Below are 13,139 nucleotides of genomic sequence, written 5' to 3' on the forward strand. Positions count from 1 at the left end.
TGTCAGCAGTCAACGACTGTAAACGGTCGGATCTGAACTGGGATTTTCAACCGGAGGACTGAAACTGCCTTGTTGCTATGCAACATCACCGCAACTGTGCTGAAGTCAGAAGAAATCATGAACGAGTGGATCAGTTGAAACGCTTTTCAGGTCAGTAGTGAGATTATTGCTCAGTGTATGTCTTTGTGTTGAGCTTTAATATAAAGCCTGTTCTGTTCACTGTAGCGTTAACCGGGTCCCTCACAGACGGGCGCCCGTTGTTTATGTTTACTAACGTTACTAGGTTAGCGGCGCGGCGTTAGCTAGCTAACTCTCTGTCCTTCCGTCGTTTTCTACAAATTTAGCCACCAGTTTAGCTTGCAGTTGAATAGCAAAACCAGTAAAAACCCTTTACATCGTTTCCATGAGTATTTTCATGGTTTAGTTTGCTAAAACTGATATTTCGCTGTCTTTGTAGAAATGCCGCACTCAAAAATGAAGTCCAAAAGTGCAGAGGAGGCGAGTTCTGGCCAGTCGGTCAGTCAGTCAGTCAGCGGGATGAGGTTAAACATTAGCGTCTGATATTTTTATTATTCCCGTTATTATTATGACCTATTTGTGAGGAAAATGAAATTATTTTGCTGTGTAAACTTCTGTGTGTCTTGTTTCTCTTTCTCTCTCTGAATGAGCATCAGTAGTAGAGATGGCACAATATCAGTTTTTCCGATAGCTGATACCGATCCCATGCCTCTTCTCTAAAGAAATGCTAAGCTAGGCCCGTATCATGGAAAAGTGAGTTGTCCTTGTTTCTTTCATAAGAGAGATTAATATAGTTGTAAACATTGCTAAACTTTCAACATGATGTACCATTTACATATTGCATACATATACATACATACATCATCTAAACCACTTATCCTTCTGGGTCGCGGTGGGGTGCTGGAGTCTATCCCAGCTGTCATTGGGCGGAAGGCAGGATACACCCTGGACAGGTCGCCAGTCTATCGCAGGGCAGACAGACAGACATACACACTCACACCTAGGGGCAATTTAGCGTGTCCACTCAGCCTGACTGCATGTTTTTGGACTGTGGGAGGAAACCGGAGTACCCGGACGAAACCCATGCAGACCCGGGGAGAACATGCAGAACTCCACACAGAAATGACTCCGGTCGCCTGGCCAGGAATCGAACCCAGGCCATTCTTGCTGTGAGGCGACAGCGCTACCCACTGCGCCACCGTTTTTTTTTAAATATATATATATATATATATATATAAAACAAAGCTCTGTGCTATTTGTTCTGGAGTCAAATTATGCTTTGAAACTCAACAACTTACACTGTCACTCGAGACTAAACAGAGTGAATATGTATCTAAACCTGTCCAGCTGAGTCAGAACTCTGTTTTCAGCTCTTGTCTCTTCAGTCTGACATCAGCACTCAGTAGCTGCCAAATCAGCCTTCTCATTAGGTGAGTCAGAAAAACGCAATCTGATACACAGAAAGGACTGTTTAAGTCTGTTTATTTTGGTTTTGTTAATATTCAATAATAATTCAGTTTTCAGTTACCTTGAGAAGAATTTCAGAGTCCACCTTACCCTGAGGTCAAGACAAGACAGTGTCCCAATGAGGTCGAGACTGAGATGAGACCAACACCACTAATTTACGGTCTCAAGACCGAGACCCGACTCTAGTACAACATTACCAAGATGTAAAAACAACCTATTTTGAACTGATGGTTCTTGTGATGCAACACAAACCAGTGCATTTCTGTCCACCTTATTTTTCATGTGACCACAGTGTTTCGAAACTATATCCGGTTAGGGAATAGAAGTGTCGTTCATTACAATTTTTTGCGAAGTCAAAAGTGCGATGTGATTCTTGCAAATCAGTGTGCATTTCAGCAACATGTGCCGTGATTAGCTGATGTCCTGTCATTATGCTAATCCTGTGTTTTGGGTGGTGGGCTACAAGCCTATAGGCATTATTATTATATTATTTATTGAAGTTCAATACTCTAAAGGCCTTTTCAGACAAAAAAAAAAGAAAAAAATCACGTTTTGAAAACGAATACATGAACACATTAACGCCATCTTTCACACTGAACCCAAAACTGAAGTATTGCAGCTAGGGCTGGGCGATAAAACGATAACGATAAGTATCGCGATATAACTTTTCCTCGATAGAGCGATAAGACAGGTTCGATAAATGTTCGATATAATACACCACTCTCACACTTCCACGTTTTAGTGAAAGCCCTGGTGGCGCTTTCTACTGCAAGGAAAGCGACACTACTCTGCTGTCGCCAGGAGAGGGCGCACTTCCGAATTTTTCGACTTGATTAGAGAGGGAGAGGGCCACGAGTAAAAAAAGGGTCGCCAAATATACTTTAGCAACGGCTGAAACGCGGAGTTATACAGTCCCTGTTTGAGTGGATGTTATCGGCGATGTTCTCCTGTGACCGAGTGTGAGTGACGAGGTCAGTGGTGTAACTGTACTGTCCTACGGTGAACTCACTTCCATCCTATCAACTTTAGCGGTGTTAAATCACGTCTACAGCGCGGTGCTAAAGCACCAAACCGTCATATTTTAGTATTAGTGCATTCCAGAGCAACAAAAGTGAAAGAAAGAAGTGGGTTCATGTCAGTTACAGCCCTGATTTAAACGAAAGTAAACTGAGGAAGCTGTGAGGCACTGGAGAGCGGGAGAGCGCTGTCTTTCCAGGCTAGCTGTTTTTAGCTGCTGGCTAACTTGAAGCAGCACTCCGGCAAAACACGGTGAATTGATGATACGGTAGGTCAAACACGACACAAAATCACCGCTTTCAGTTTAAACATGCCTAAAAGCAGGACTCTGTGACTGGTGCGAGAGATTCACACTGCGGATAATGCTTTTACACAGCGAAACGTCAGATATACTGCGGTTCACCCCTTAAACTACTACGATAGCATAGAGAAACCCAGTCGTCGCTAGCTGGTGTCTGAATACTGTGATCTGCTCCGACATGGATGTGGTAGGAGTGACAGCACTGACCTACCGAACCGAGTCGACGTTGTTGAGAAACTAAAGAGTTCAGCACTGTTGTTGGCCACTTGTTTAGCATTTGTAAGGGGATAGCCGAGTGCTCGTCACCAGACAGCTAAAAATAATCTGTTTTCTTTCTTGAATCATGACTATTACAAAAATTGCAGCTGTGCTTTTCAAGCTGATAAAAACAGCTCAGAAACTGTCCCAAGACAGATTAGTGAAATGTTCCACTGTTTGCCGAGTGTTTGTCATGATCCGACCATAAGTGATAGTTTAAAACCACAGTTTACCACCCAGGAGCAAAATCAGCCTTCAAACGTGAAAGAAATCATGATTTGACATTTATCGCGATATGTATCGATATCGAACGATATGAATTTTGTTTACCGTGATAACGTTTTTGGCCATATCGCCCAGCTCTAATTGCAGCACTGGGTAAAAGGCAGATAAGTCAGAGCTCCGTCATCATGGGCATTGTCCAAACAAATGGCGTAAAACAGCTGACCTTATTTTTGGCATAGCACAAAACAACGAGCAAAAAAACTGACTGTAAAAATGTGGAGGTTACAGAAATACGTTGGAAAGACAGGGAATGATGATGAGGGCTTTACTACAACACAGCCAAAGTTTATAGACATTCTTATCTAATGTTAGATCAATCTTAGCCTGTTTATGCCTGTTTTTTGTACAATGTCTGTATCCAGTATGTGTGCTCTTTAGTTGGAGTGCTCCTCCGTCATCTTCCTGACCTCCCGGAGGGTTAGATTTAGAGTAAAGGTTGTGCTGCATTCGAAACACATCCATTTTTTCTGTCCGAAAAAGTTGTACTTGGTGTGAATAGGCCTTATAGTCATTATAGAGGAAGACTGTATTGCAGTAAAAATCACCCAACGCTAAAGGCCTATTCACGACAAGTAAATTGTGGATTTTTTTTTCCAGTGTTCTCCACAATTTAGTCGTTGCCAATTCCACCCACAAGCTATGTCTCCCCCAGTCACACGTTACTACCGAGCTGGGAGGGTGAATGCCACCTAATGTTTTTCACAGTGCCATTAGTGCAACATCATTCTCACACTTGGAGAAGAACGTTAACTGCCAATTCTGTTATGTTAACCAGCTTCTTTTATATACTAAAACTTAAAGGTGCACTAATTGGGAACAGACATTGTACAAAAAAAATGGCATAAACAGAGTAGGATTTACAAGTTTACCATACCTTTTACAGCTTTATATTACAGTATTATAGTATTATAGATGTGGGTCAGTTTGGATTTCAGAGTCAGAGAAAGGTGACCAGATTTCTGAAATGATAACCAGAGACATTTCCAGTTCAGCGGTCAGTATGTTATTAAAATATCCAATGATTTTGTCTATGAAATAAAAATTTGGAGCAGTTCCAGTTTCATGTATCTTGGCCATGGTAACAGTTGTAATGTAATAAACTATAGTGAAGGCTGACTGATAAAATTAGGTACTACCTAGTAACTTTGTAAACTACGTCAGAAGTACATTTATGTTTCTTGCTCTTTTGCTTTTTCTCGCTCGTCAGATTCAGTGGCTGCTAGCAACATATGCCATATGTCATATATGAATGGCTGAAAAAGTGACGTTGTTTAAAAAAATGATATGCTATTTGTAGATGCATGGTAACCTACAGTCGAGTAGAATGCATGCCAATACAAATCAGATTCAAGTCCTGTAACCCCACCCCTACTTTTAATCCCTGGGTTACCTCATGTCTTGAAAAGACATTTGAGGTAATGTTGTGGACTCACTTGACACTTCCTCGGAAAACGGGGACATCTGGCCACCCTGTATCAGAGCTCAGGGAGAACAGGGAGGCAGATGACTAAAATATTTTGGTCTATAATCATAAAGGCTGCAGTGTCAGTATGAGGACACCTGTGTGTGTGTGTGTGTGTGTGTGTAAGAGAGAGTCTGCAGCTGTAAAATGAACAGCAAGTAATACAGTGTTCACTAACACAACTGACACAGATTGCGTATATATCACAGCTGTGAACAAATAAATCACTAAAACCGTAATCTGAACTGCGTTTGTGAAAGTGAAACTAATTCAAGTACACAAATTCAGATCTTACCAACAGTTAGTAAACATACCTCATTCACGCACACAGCAGGGTACAGTAAACTGAATGAAAGAATACTGTTGTTAGTTTCTTCTGAACATGTGACGTTCAGAAGGGGCTGGAGTGAAACACTTTTTCTCTAATACAACCTTTTAAACTATTGAAATATTAGAGCTGGAGTTTGCCCTGTGCTGGTATTGGAGAAGAAACTTGTGCAGCTGGCTGATTAAATTAAATTAAAAGAAAATTTATGTCAGAATTTTTTGACATACCCCCAAAATCATTTTACAAACCCCTGGGGGGATGCATACCACAGTTTGCGAACCATTGATTAATATAAACCAAAACATGCTGTAATCAGTCACTATGAGCCCTGTTTACACCTTGCATCAGTATGTGTTTGTGTCAGTAGCGTACCTGGATACACTTTGACCATAGTCCATTTACACTTTCACTAAAAGGCACCCCTAGTTTGACCAGATAACATCTGATTTTACTTTCTTGCATAAAAACACATTAAAATATAAGTTGTCTCTGTTTTACTTTTGTTTTGGGGATAACTTCAGCCTCACGTATCTTTCATTGCATTGTTTAATTTCTCATCTGCCAGTGAGCGCTCGGCATGTCCATTCATGACAACTGTATATGGACAACGACTTGTCAAGATCTGTCTCTGACCACTTCAGAATGTGACTTGGGAATAACACATCTGCATAATGCAGAAAATCATCCTGGCTCTGATTAAAAATTTTATGCATCGCAGTCCTCCAGTTTCAAACTCAGCGTGTATAGGCCTTAAAGCCTGTGTCTGCTCATTTCCGTGATTTTCTTCATGATTATCTATAGTTTTTGTGATTTTTTTTGCAGTGAACTGGTAGAGAAAGAGTGCTGTTTGTCTTTTCTGTTGAGTGATTTTTGAAACTGCCGTTTTCTTCCGTTTGATTTGAGTTGGGTGGAACTAAATTTGGAGCAGGTGACGTCACCATTGCCATAGTACCAATCAGAGTTAGCAGTATGTATACATCAACTACTCACCGTAATTTTCCTCGCATAAAATGACTGCTCTCCTGCTGCTCTGAGTCCTAGATAAAACTCAGAGCAAGTAGGTTATTTAAGCTTTTCTACACGTTAACATTTCTTGTTATGGAGGTTTATTACATTGTTATGTTGTTTGTAGTATAGCTAGATGCTGCATCCTACTTGCGTTAGCCACCTGCTGCAGGATCCTACTATAAGTGATTAACTTCATTTATGTCAGCGTGATAGCGATCCACCTTAACTGTACGAACATGTTACAAATATAATACACTAGCTTTGCGTTATGTTAGCTACCCCCCCTAAACATCAGGACTCACAGTTCACCCGCAATTGTACTTTACAGGCGTGGTGTCCGCTAATGTGACCATGCTGACTCATCACAGGAGCTTGTGTGACCTCAGTTTCAGAAGCACGGCCCAGCAGTTTGCCAGCTAGCTGTAGGTTACAGATGTAATGTTAGTGAGTGTTCAGATATCGGACATGATTAGATCTCTAAAATGACCAGAAAGTTTGTTCTTCGTTTTGCATTTTTTACTAACCACACAGAGACTGGCTGAAAAGAGCGATGTGGTCTGCTTTTCTGTGGGGGGGGGTGCTCTTGTTCCTCAAGGGCTAAACCTCACCATTCCTGCCTGCTGTGTGTCCATCTCTAGCATTATTGGTGGTGTCGCTCACCCCTGCCACTGGCTCCAGGTTGTTTACATTGCCAGGGAGACGTTACTGTCAATCATTATGCATTCTGACACGCCCACACAGTTCTCAGCAGACATCAGCTTGGATTTTTTGTTGTGTTAATTGCGTAATTTATATATATTTATTTAGTATAACAAAGGTAAACACATTCTGTGTAATATCTTTACTATTAAAACAAAATTGTAAACATTTGGAACCATGTTTACCGGTGAGCGCTGTGTGCAGCGTTTAGTGTGATATTAGTCTATGGCCCAGAAGAGCACTTTTATTACTCTTTATTACTGCAGCCCTTCAGCACTTTATTTCCCTTCATCAGAGATGCCAATGGTTTTTTCAGACATATTACTGAGAGAGCAGAGAGCAGTGCATCAAAACACACAGTTTGAGAGGACTGTGGAGCTCTCAAAATGGTTCTAATATAGAACCATATAGAATAATCTGAACCATTTCACCATGCAAAGAACCATTTAAGCATAAAATGATTCTATATAGAACACATGGTTCTGAATAAAACTATTCTCTTTATTAAAGAACCCTTGAAGAACCATCTTTTTTAGGAGTGATATACTGTATTTTAGTCAATATCATGACTGTAGCTTTTGCAGTATTGAGCCAAAGCTAACCCTGGTCATGGCATTTATGTTGGTTTTAACTTGGGTTGGGTTAGAGTGGTAGATATTACTTTAGAACTGTAGACTGTGGAACTTTTATTCTCACGCCTCTTAATGCTTTGAGTGGTTTGTGGACAGAACGTCTTGCAAAATTTCTGAGCTTAGCTTTCTGCTAACTTGTTAGCCTACTCTAGTGAGGGCAGAATATATTCAGTTATGGGGAATATAAAGTGTAAACCAGTTGGACTTTTTCAAGAAGTGATCATAAAACCACGTTCATATGTCCTCTGAAGTACTGCGCTTTCTTGAGAGGTAACATTCCCCTTCTTGCTGTAGTTTCATGTTCACTCAGCTGTAATGAGAGCTGCAAACAGCAGGATCTGGAACAATCTACAGCGGTCATGAAAAATGAGCTGGATTCCAGTCATTTTTTCATCTGGTTTTTAGTTTTTGGTCATATATTCATGAGCCTACAGTCACATTTCAGGCCATATACTACAAAGGCCATTAATTTCAAAGAAATTGTCAAACACTTGACATGTTGACACATTTCTAGTCAGAAAAATAGAAGCCAATCTTTAACCATGTCACATTATTCAGCAGTGCATTATCAATATACTGCAATTGTAGTGCACAACATGTAGCAGTGTAATCATGATTCTGATCTTTGTTGATGGTAATGCTGAGTGATATCTATACTAGTATACTGGTAATTGCATCACAAACATTGATCTTTAGTTGTAGGTGTGTTGATGGATACCACATACTACATGATATGCTTTAGATTGCTTTTAAAGAACCGTTTAGAATACATAAAAATGTAAATACCAAGTCTAGTTATCTGATAATCATACTCATTAATGAAACTGCATATGCACTGGAATGGCCTGTTGGACATTGTATTTATTGAATATTGAATTTTTTCAATATGGCCCAGCATGAGGGTCACCACATTTTGGTTTTCAAAAAAGAGGACACTGGGGCACAAAGGCAGCACAGGGCAGGCTGTAGAAAGGAAATGTCTTGAGAGTAAAGCCTTGAAAGTAAAGCCAAATCCCAGACATTTTAGGCAATTTTGAAATCCTGGCCTGGTGCAATTTTAGGTCCCCCGAAAAGGACAGTCATTCTACCACCAGCTGACTGTCTTCTAAGAAGGCAATACCAGTGTCTCAATCTCAAAGAAAACTGGCTTATCTGAAAGTGTTCTGGATTAGTACCAGACAATTAAAGCTGTGAAATTCAATACTGCTGATTTTATCGACAAAGGACCCCAGTGATGGTGGATTATCCTGCTACACTGCTATTTCTTGTAGCCAGTCCAACATTAGGTAGCTACAGCTGGTGCCATCATCGGTGTGAGGAAGCAGTTGGTCAGGTTAGGAGAGTCTGGCACCGTGAGAGTGAGTGTGAGCGTGCGGCCAGTGGTAGACGAGGCCCTGTGTGGAGCTCCTGGGGTGCTAAGCTGATTAGTGGCCTGCTCCACCATAGGGGGGGAGGAGATTTGAGGCTAAAATAACCGCTAAGTCCGTCTAGCCACGTGTTCCAAGTGACTCGGCTAACACTATGACTCTTGCAGTGATTGAACTGTTTTTTTTTTTCTCTCTCACAGGAGTTCACAGGTGGAATGAGGGAGGCCGGCTTTGTTGAGTTGCACCTGCTGACTTTCCGGATGTTTCCATACAGCTGAATCCCGGGCTGGACACTGAGCCTCGTTCTCGGACTGTGGAGAGGGAAATGTTTGTTCATGAACAGCAGACTTCCTTCCTTTTTTGCAGCAGTGGCCATGAGGATGTTTTTGGTGAACTGAGAGAAGAGTAGCATCTCAGGATTCTGAGCAGTGTTAAAATGCCTGTGCATCAGATCTCCGTCGTACCAGCCAGTAAAGAGACCACAAGCAACAGCCGAGGTTCCGGCAGAACCAGAGAGAAGAGTAAAGAGAATGAGGTGAGACCTTAAGAATACTCATGAACCATAGGAACAGATATGAACTTGTTCTTCATGCCACGTTGCTATTGTGATTAAATTAAAATCTTCATTGGTAACTTTATAGTAGAAGGAAAAGAGATTTAGCATAACAAGAATGGGACCATTTCTGTTGGTATATTAATGATGAAATCTTCACACAATGTTAAAAGCATTTGGCATTTTTAAATCAAATAAAAAAATTAGAAATAAGAACACACTTCTGCACGTTTTAATGCATGTGTTCTGCATAGTTAGGTTAGTATTCCTCCTCCACAAGCATAGATTTCTATGTTCTGTCAAGCATTACCTTCTTTTTTGTTAATTAAATGTAGATGCTGTGGTGTATTGATAAAGTGTTCAAAACTGTGTTAGTTATAGTAAAATTCCTCTGTAAATATGTATCTTTGAGCATTTGCTGTGAAAAATTCAGAAAGATTTATGTTCTAAACAGCGTATTGAAATCTAAAACAGCATCACCAATAACTCAGTCTCTTCCCAGGGTGTCTTTTCTGTTTGAGAACTTTCATTTATCTAAGCCAAAGCAACCTGAACATTTTAGCTTATAATTAAAGCTATGTGGAGGATATTTTAACACATACGTCTGACCTTTTGTACTATTCCTCCTGCTGATGACCTGTAAAAGTCATTTGTGTCTATGTGTGTCTGTGAGGTGATAGTCTGTAGTGATGATGGGGATGTGCATGGGAACCTCAGTACTTGATTAATCGTTTAAGGTACTTTTATTCAAAAACTGAAATCACTGTTTGGATATTCGTTGCATTTCATCAGGCAAAGACAGAGAAAATACACAGGCTAACAATTCAGTGAAACATGACCGTTTTGCTCGTATTTGCGAGTAAGTATTTTATGTTATACTCTAAAACAAAAGTGGCTGAATGTGTGCATGTTGCCAAGGATAAGGTAACTGATGCAGAGATAGCATGACTGTACATAGGCGAACTACTCTAGCTGATGTTAGCTAGTTCCAGAAACAGTAAATCATCCACTGAGGAAAATATACCTTGTACAGAAGATGAGTCCTAATCAGCATCCAGTGTGAGACCTGTTAGCTCATTAGCTTATTTGAGGAGGCAGCTTCTGTTACTCATTGGAAATTAAAACCTACCAATGTCTCAGCTTTTTAAATTTTTTTTTATTTTTCCCCCAATTTTCTCCCCAATTTAGACATATTCACTTCCACCCACTAGTTAGGATTCCCCAATCACACGAAAACACCAGCGCTAAGTGGGGAGCGAAAACTAGCACAGGCTTCCTCTGAGACCTGTGAAGCCAATCACTGCATCTTTCGAACTGCCACTAACGCAGCGTCACTGCGCTTAGAGGAGAGCGGCAACCCCCAGTTTTGTTACGACAGCTAACAGACATGTGCACTGACTAGCATCGCTCTGAAGGGTTGGGGGAGACAGGGGGACCACTCTACCCACCTAGAGAGTGAGGCCAATTGTGCTCTCTTGGACTCACTGCCACGGAGGGCTGTAGCATCACCAGGGATCAAACTCGTGATCTCCTCATGATAGGGCCAACATTTAGTGTTTAAATAATAATAATAAATGTTCCTCCATGCTGCTATATGTTTGTGCAACACCTGTGTTGTCGCCTTAAAACAAAAGCCTACAGCCATAAATTATTACCATATTTCTGGCCAGAGTCTTTTTTTCCTTCTTTGCTCTAATAACCAGATATACGTTCATGAACTGTTACAGATATTTAAATAAACGAAAATCAGAATGATGATCCTTAGAAGTGTGGCCTAATATGAGTGTTGTATGTTCAGTATAAACACAGTGTAATTAGCGTTCATGTCCCTCTCGTGCTTTAGCTTGTATCTAGTATTTGCTTTGAATTTAGTGTTATTGGCAAAATATGTCCAAATAAATCCAGTACTGAAGCCTCATTCCAATGGGGATATCAAAACTGAATCCCATTTTACTGGAAAGCTTACAGTGCTTAAATATCTTAAAAAGCACACTTTAAGCACAGAAGTTAGAGCTTTAAAACATTTATCAGGCTGTTGGCTTTAGACTACCTAGAACTCTGTCTATGAATCTGAACCATGGATCTCCACTTTGTTTTATAAAATCAAGGTCTACTCTTATTAAAAAAAAGGAAATTTTATTAGGAGACTGCAGCATCAAACTAACAATCTTGTGCTAATAATTACGTTCTAGATTTTTGTTCATTCTTAGCCAAATAATAAGGAGCAATGAACTTCATACATGAGTAAAAGTAAACAAAGAAGTAAAAAACAAATAAACATCTATAAATAATTGAGATTTTTTCCCCCTCTATATATACATTTTTTGTTTCCAAGATTTTCTTTCACTGATATTTAGGTGTGTATAATTTCCAAGAAAACTCAACTCTAACTCAGAAAACATTTTACATGTTTAGTTCTTGTTGTAACTAATCTCTGTCCCTTCTAATTAAAGTTTGGCAATGAGAATTAGGCTACCAAAAGTATTGACAAAAGCCCTGATGAATGACTGGTTTCTTAGAATTCAGCTCAAACTCAGTTGTGTAATAGTATGAAAATGATTAAGAAAATTATTAAGAAAGTATTGTTAGTCAACATTGTGAGAAAATGTCCACAAATATCACATTAAATTACATTTAGGCTCATATTCGTGTAGCACACACTGCTGAAATGCCTAAGAACATCTGTTACATGCACTGACCAACCAACTACAGAAGCTTTTGTGATTGGTCAAAATTTAGATCCCAGCTTTGATTCCAGCCAATGCAGAAAAAAAAACAGAAACCATGTATTTAAAAGACAATTACACAGAAGCCTTAACATCTAAATCTAATATCAGAGGTTTCATTACTCAGTTTGTCAACCATTTAACTTTTATTACAGCTTCCATTCTTACGTCCTTAAATTTGCAGGAATGTTTTTACCCCATACCTAAAGTTCAGTCTTAAAAGTTGGTTTCATTTTCTGCTTTTCATGATCCAAGTAATCCCAAACTTATTCAGTGATGTTGAGGTCTGGACTTTGGGGTGGTCAGTCCATTGTTCTGAGAACAGCAGTCTGTCTGTTTCATTTTCTATGTAAAGGCTTGTTGACAGCTACACGTCCTTTAAGACTCATAGCATTGAAGTGTCTTCTTACAGTGGGAGAATTTTTTATGTGGTTAGGAGTTACATTTTTTGATATCTTTTTGATCATATTTTTAAACTCCAGTTTTGGAAACTCATGCTTTGTTATTTATTTTCTTTTGACTTTCTCCTTCCTTCTGCTAGTGGATTACCTTATATCAAATCTTGTCAGAAATCTCATGAAAATAAATGAATTATACTTAATGGTTGTTTTGTCTGGACATTTAAATATATATGAGTAGTGGTCTCTGACTTTTACAGTACTGTGCAAGAGGGAATGAGTCATTTTGCTGTCCTACTATCTTGTTTAGAATGTCCATGTTATTCCTTAAACACAACAGATGTATTTTGCATCTGTAATCATACATGGAGGTTACAAAAGGTCTATCTGACATGTAAATTAATATTTGATGAAATTTTCAAAAATAGAAAAATCAGTTGATCAAGGTGGGATCCCGTGTGATTAGCTTTTGATGCTTCTTATTATGAAAATCATTGTTTCATCACAGATTTTATTTTCCCTTTATTTTCCCTTGCATTTTTCCCATTTCATGTTTCATTTAAAAGCAGAAAAAAGCTAAATAAATCAATCTAATTTATGTAATGGTACAAAAACCCAAA

General features: G+C 39.4%; 1 protein-coding gene across 1 annotated transcript in view; it reads left to right on the forward strand.

Moving 5' to 3' along the window:
* march1 (membrane-associated ring finger (C3HC4) 1) overlaps window positions 1-13,139 on the forward strand; it is a 46,044-nt gene continuing 32,905 nt past the window's right edge. The window contains exons 1-2 of the mRNA XM_036583402.1: window positions 1-150; window positions 9,043-9,377. Of these exons, the coding sequence (XP_036439295.1) occupies window positions 9,279-9,377 (99 nt within the window). The 5' untranslated portion in view covers window positions 1-150; window positions 9,043-9,278. The remainder of the gene's footprint in view (window positions 151-9,042; window positions 9,378-13,139) is intronic.

Source organism: Colossoma macropomum, unplaced genomic scaffold (assembly GCF_904425465.1).
Source record: "Colossoma macropomum unplaced genomic scaffold, Colossoma_macropomum, whole genome shotgun sequence".
Lineage (NCBI taxonomy): Eukaryota > Metazoa > Chordata > Actinopteri > Characiformes > Serrasalmidae > Colossoma > Colossoma macropomum.